The sequence below is a fragment of the Humulus lupulus genome, chromosome X, assembly GCF_963169125.1.
Source record: "Humulus lupulus chromosome X, drHumLupu1.1, whole genome shotgun sequence".
NCBI classification, from domain to species: domain Eukaryota; kingdom Viridiplantae; phylum Streptophyta; class Magnoliopsida; order Rosales; family Cannabaceae; genus Humulus; species Humulus lupulus.
Window position 1 is genome coordinate 203544621 of NC_084802.1, and position 6519 is coordinate 203551139.

A 6519-nucleotide genomic window follows, 5' to 3' on the forward strand; every position below is an offset into this window, starting at 1 on the left:
GGTTTTATATATTTTACGAGTGTTAAATATTAGTTGATAAAAATATTTGTTGATGAAAATTATGGTACTTTGTCCTCAGAAATTTGTACTTTGTACTCAGATCAGTCACGAGTCGCAGTACAGTCGGGAGCCGACAATAGCCACCGCCACACATATTACCTTGTAATTTAAACGTGCCTAATGATTTATTTGTATAGCTTTGCTCTTGAGTGCATAATCGAAAATTGATAAATAATTCATTACGAGTGAAATAAGAGAATATAATTAAAATCTGATAACTGATAAAAAAAAAACGATGATGATGATTCAAGAACGTTCGATACTATGAAAAATTATTCCATATATGCCATAGTATTTCCCCATAACATAATTAAATATGGGAAAAAGACTTATTTGACTTCTAGACACTTGATGAGAGAGAATAAAAAAAATGAATAGGGGTAAAACTACAGGATCTAATCTGGAACTTAACATACGAGCTTTACAAATGTTCAAGCATAAAGATATTTGCTGCGTCTACTACAATACAAGGACCTAAAAACAAGCAACAAAACTGGTTGCATGGTGCGCTGAAACAGCACATAGAAGTAGCCAGATTTTACTGATCTACTCGCTGTGAACTGTGAATAAACACCTTTTGTTACTACTGCAACTTTCTTACACAAGAGGGTACTAACAACAATGTTGGATTTTAAGCAGGAGAACTAATATGACTCGTACTATTTCTTTGGTGAGAAGCACAAGACCTAGTAATTGAAGCCACATCCCCAAATTATGCAAACATTTCGTCTAACTTCTGTCTGTAAAGAGCCAAGGTCTGCAACAAGATTCAAGTAGCATAAGCATCAGTTGAGGATTGGATTGTGGCATCTTACCATGGCCACAAGTACAAGATACAAGAGATTGAACAAATATTATACGAGTAGACACTTGCGAAAAAAAATGGAGCAAAGAAAATCTGAAACAAGTTGCATACCCTGGTATAGGCATAGACACCAGCCTCAGAAGGTGCAACAGGACTTCCCCTCCTGATGAATCTTCCCTCTTTGAAAATGTAAAGCATTGGTATTCCAGTTGATAATTCTAAACTAATAACCTGCCAAGGGATGTACAGAAAAATATGTTAATGATTACGATCATCCTTGTTGCTAAGAAGATCAAGAGTGTTAAGAACTCTGAATAATCACCTCTTGGGAAGTTAGTTTGTCAAGGTACATAATGATGGACCTCAATGAATTCCCATGAGCAGCAATCATCACATTTTTCCCGGATAGAAGTTGTGGTTCAATCTGCATTAAGGCATATCAGCAATCAGAAACCTATAAATTTCAGAAAATGGATTCAACACAAATAGATAGGAGAAACAGAGAATAAGCAATCTTAAGTTCATGCATACTTCATCTTTGAAATAAGCAACAGCTCTTTCAGCACACATTTCCAAGCTCTCGCCGTTTGGAGGTGGTATGTCGTAACTCCTACGCCACTCATGAACTTGTTCCTTCCCATATCTATCTGCCGTTTCCTGTTTATTAAGGCCCTGTAGTTCCCCATACCTAAGAAGAAGAATAATCAGTATAAGTATGCAGAAATTTTTAAATAATGGGCATTGTTTAAAGACCAATAATGAGAAAGGTAAAGGTAAACTTGGTACATTCTTTCATTCAATTGCCAAGCCTGCACGACTGGAATTGACTGCTTTTTGGTGTCTTCACTAAAAATTTGACTCCATTTTCTCGCTTGCTCACTCTCATTATGTATAACTATAGGCACCTGTAGCCAAGTTGATAATAACAGGTTTGAGGTTAGTCTTGGACTAATGACAAAGAATAAAAAGCTTGTTCAACTAACAGTGGAATCAAAGTGTTAATATTCCATCATCATCACAAGTGAAGCTATGTAGCTATGAAATTACCTTTCTACGACGATGTTGGGTCATAGCAAGCATAGCAGTCATCTGAGCTCGAATTAGTGCAGATGTATAGATCATGTCAATAGGTATATTACTGATTCTCTTGCCAGCTTCAATGGCCTCTTCCACACCCTTTTTGGTCAGTGGCACATCAACACAACCCGTGAACAAGTTCTTTTCGTTCCACAAGGACTCGCCATGTCGAATTAAAATCAAAGCTGCCTCTTCTGAAATTTGCATACAGAGTACAAGTATATATTACTTTATGGTATTTAACACACGAACATGTATACACTATGCACAAACAAAATGAGCCAATTTGGTCAGCATTCAGTTATAAAAAATGTGTACAAAAACTTATGCAGCCTAAGCAAACTCACTAGATTTCTTCCGAGGCTCGCCAGAGTTTTTGTTTGAGGGTGACAAAATTTGATCAGCCACAGAAGATTGAGAGGCAGAGGCTTTAATGACACCAAGGCTTCTTGAGAAAGATGCTCTTTTCGACAGTCCAAGTCCAAGTTCGAGCTTAAAACTCTTCAGTGGTAATCTAATGGCAACATCACCAATCTCTTTACGAAGCCCTGGCTTATTTATGTGTCCATGGGATTGGAAGGTCCCGATGGTTTGTTGAAATGCTGTGGTAGCCATTCTGAAAATCGCACGAATGAAGTTGAGCACAATAAGTTACCATTACTTTCTTTCCTTTGCTACCATATTACTTAATGTTATGCATGCATCAATTTGCCAGAACACAATTATTGACTACCCTTGAGATTAACCATATCATAAAATAGATATGGCATTCCAAGTTTGAATTAATTAGGTTACTGGGTCTACTTATATCATTGTCCAGATTTTTTTAATAATAAATAGAAAGAACTACAAGAAAACAAAAAGTAAAAACAAAATGATATGGGGTTGTTTGTTTGCTCATATCTCCAATTTTAAGGCTTCTAATACACCTTAGATCAATACCCATATTAGATTACATAGAGTTAAAACATTAAAAACCAAATAGCTAGTAATAATAGTAATAAAAAAAAAATTGCTTATTTTCATCTAGATCATAGGTTCATTAGCTCACAGAAAAATACAAACTTAATCAGATTGTGCAACACATAATTTGCAGATCTGCACAGAAAGAACTTCTCCATAATCAAAAACCCGGAAAGGGATGTTTCATTTTAGTTTCAAGAGGGTGATCCAACATCATATTGAATCAATAAAATGAAATTATTTATTTTTTTGTATGAATGAACAAAAATATAATATTGAGCCCAAAAGAACAAATTACCTCAAAAAAAATATGAAAAAATAGAGCAACCCAGAAACCAAAAATGCCCAGGTAGCAAGCAAAATGAGGTTGATAAATAGAAGTGTAGAGCTTAGGCTTTACCAGGTGTAATGTGCTATGTATATATATAGGCTTAAGGCGAAGAAACCGAGGGAGAGAGAAGTAAAGGGAAATGGGGTCGGGTTGGAAGTTGGGGGTCGGGTTGGGTTGAGAGAGTTTATTACGAGAGAGGTTGACGGAGATGAAGATGGAAAGAGTTTAGATACAAGCTAAAAGTCCAGTTTTCAACTGACAAAACTGGAGAGGGAAAGTTGGTGTCTTCAAATCTTATATAGAAGACATCGTTGTACTTGATTTTTTTTTTTAGAAATATTTTTTGTCTTTACTTTTTCTTTTATTTTCCCCACTTGGCAACAACATGGTTTAAGGGTTTTTTTTTCTATAAAAAAATAATAATAATAATGAAATGGTTCTTCATTTTTTTTTTTACTTTTTCATGTGCGTTTGTTTTTATTTGCTTCAGTGACTTTTGTGCAGTAACTGGTAAGAAATTATATATTTTTTTTAATTTTGGTATTATTAATAGGATTATACTATTTTGGTATTCAAATATTTTGTGTATATATTTTATACTTAATATTAAAATTAGTTTACAATTTTGTTGAACTCATTTATTTAGTATTGAGTTTAAAATTTAAATTAAAAGAAAAAAATTGCAGAAAAGTCTACACAATTTTAATTTATATATTAATTAAAAACAAAAAAATAAATTAATAAAAATTTAGGTAACCAAATAAGTGTGACTTAAAGGAGAGATGTTTTATTGGACTAAAATGATAAAGTTACTAATTACATTTTTTATAGGGAAGGAACTATGAAGATATTTGACTTAATTTAAATGTGGGATTATAATCAAAGTTGTCCTTTAAGAAGTTAAAAGAGTCAAAACGTCCAAACCAACCCCAAAATTTAAATGCATAAACAAATGAAAAAGCAACCCTTCAAAGACATGAATTTCCACCACCTAACACACCCACCTTCGTTGTTGGGGGCGCTTCACACATTGAAACACGTGATAATGTTATGCAAACAAATTATAGCCTTGTTATTTAGACCAACTCATTCCTTACCATACCATACTACTCTCTTTCTCTCATTCTTTCTAATAGTGTTACCAACCCAACTACTCTCTTTTTTTCAATTTCAAAAGAATAAAATGAATATTCCTCCTTTGTTCCTCTCCTCTTTGGAGAAACGTCAAGTTTTATTTTCTTATATCTATTCCTATTGCTTGCTGCCATGTTTGAATGGTCTTCTCCTCTTGGACATTTTATTTTATTTTTATTTTAGCTACAAATGTTGAACCAGTACAAAATAACATCCCACACCACCAAAAATTGCACAATCATAAATTAAAGGCTCCTCAAATTAAAAAAAAAATAATTAAAATTGACAAACAATCTTCTAAAGTCAACTAATTCTAATAATATTCTCCTAAATCAACTTAGTGTTGTATTGTTATACTAATTAGTTGTATAATTTTGTTTAAGAGTGAATTTGGTGTTTGTGTTATATCACATGTTTAATCGTGTGTTAAATGTGTCAATCTCGTATTTGGATCACACAATATTTTTATTAAGTGTATCATATCGTGTGACCTGCTAATTAAATATATTGTATTTGTATTTTGATTCTTGATATGTTTGCCTTGATCAATTTATATCAACACGAATACGATGTGATTATTCAAATTGTTAGTACTACCACCAACACAACAACATATATTGATTACTGTTATATATGTGTATGGGTGTGGATGATGATCAAATGACAATTTTTTTCTTCATTCATCCTCCTTATATTATATTATAAATGTATGTTAATTTACCATTAATTCCTATTTACAAATATTTTGTCATAAGAGATCTTCGATTTTTTTTAGCTATGAGAATATTGTACGGTAAAATGTTATCATTATATTTCTTAAATACGACTAAATAATCCCTTTCATAAAAGAAACATATGCATAAATAATGTTTCCTCTTTGGTAATCGTATTTTCTCACAGTACTAATTTTTATGGTTTCTAAAATAACACAATATATTAAAAACAATTTGAATATATATAAATTTATTATAAATATTTATAGATACTAGCTGAGCTCATTCAATTTGGATGAAATGTATTACCAACCAGAATTATGACAGGTGCTAGTAAAAGAATGACACGTTCCTTGCAAGTGCAATATTGAGTTTCACAAAAACATTTTAAGCCAAGAGTTAAAGCAAAGCATGCCAAGAAGTAGTTGGCTTTGTCTTTGGCAACCATCACTTGGGATTCTTCCCTTTGTATATTTGTATCACTTGTTTGATTGTTCATGAAGGACCAATACCCATTCCCCTTTTCTTGTGAACAAGATCAATTCTAGATTTATAATTAGTTGACTCAGCAATTGGACCCTTCTTTAGTGTTATTTTTTTCAAGCCTTGATATTCTAAGTTTTGTAATTTTGTTGCTCACAACATTGCTAAATAGACCAGGAAAAAGCAGCAATTTAGTGCTTCTGATATTGATCAAACATTGTTAATCACTCTGAAGTTTATAAAATAAATAGTCTATCTGTTTTGTTTCTGCTATTAGTTTTTTTTTTTTTATTGTTTGTTCTCTTGGCTGTTTAGCATTTTATTTGTTTTTGGCTGATACTTTTATTCACAGGAATTAATCTTTATTTATACAGATCATAGGGCTGATCTTCATATATGGACAATGAATGATAATATATACATACACAATAAAAAAGAATATACACAACTGATAGAAATCTGTAATTAAGATGTAATTGGTAGTTAGATTGTGTATCTCTATTAGTTATAAAAACAAGTACAATCCTATCCATCGATAAGCAAGATTGAGATATTTAATAATATGTGTTGTAAAACACAACACAAACTCAAAGAAATCAAGAATCAAAACATCAAATAGATAGTGTACAAAACAAAGATGAAATTCCGTTTTTTACGATTACCAACTTAATTATTCAAATTAAATAATTAATTGTTGGACTGTTACAGAAATGTTTAAACAGACCCAAAGACTGTTTGAACAGAAACCAGATATGTTTAAACAGATTGTGACCAGAAGATAAAAACGAACATAAAGTAAAGAACACACGAATTTTTACGTGGTATCAACAATTTTTGCAAATTGCTACTAGTCCACGAGGCCACGCCCAGATAATGAAATTTATTAGAAGAATATCTAAACGATTACAAAACCAAATTGACTTATACAAATAAAGACTCCCTCTTGAATTTGT

The 6519-nt window shown here is 32.1% G+C and overlaps 1 protein-coding gene across 2 annotated transcripts; it reads right to left on the reverse strand.

The window, feature by feature from the left end:
- Positions 1-320: 320 nt before the first annotated feature.
- On the reverse strand, positions 321-3532 carry LOC133803487 (2,3-bisphosphoglycerate-dependent phosphoglycerate mutase 1-like). Of its 2 annotated transcripts, none has more exons than XM_062241548.1 (8): positions 3306-3532; positions 2290-2558; positions 1913-2136; positions 1652-1770; positions 1397-1553; positions 1188-1289; positions 977-1096; positions 321-817 (listed from the first exon to the last, which is right to left on the reverse strand). In XM_062241548.1, the coding sequence occupies exons 2-8, from the start codon at positions 2555-2557 to the stop codon at positions 773-775; spliced, it is 1035 nt and encodes a 344-aa protein (XP_062097532.1). In that variant the 5' UTR covers position 2558; positions 3306-3532; the 3' UTR covers positions 321-772. The 2 variants fall into 2 exon arrangements, with proteins under 2 accessions (XP_062097532.1, XP_062097531.1); XM_062241547.1 differs by having other exon boundaries at positions 3204-3531.
- Between the last annotated feature and the right edge of the window lie 2987 nt (positions 3533-6519).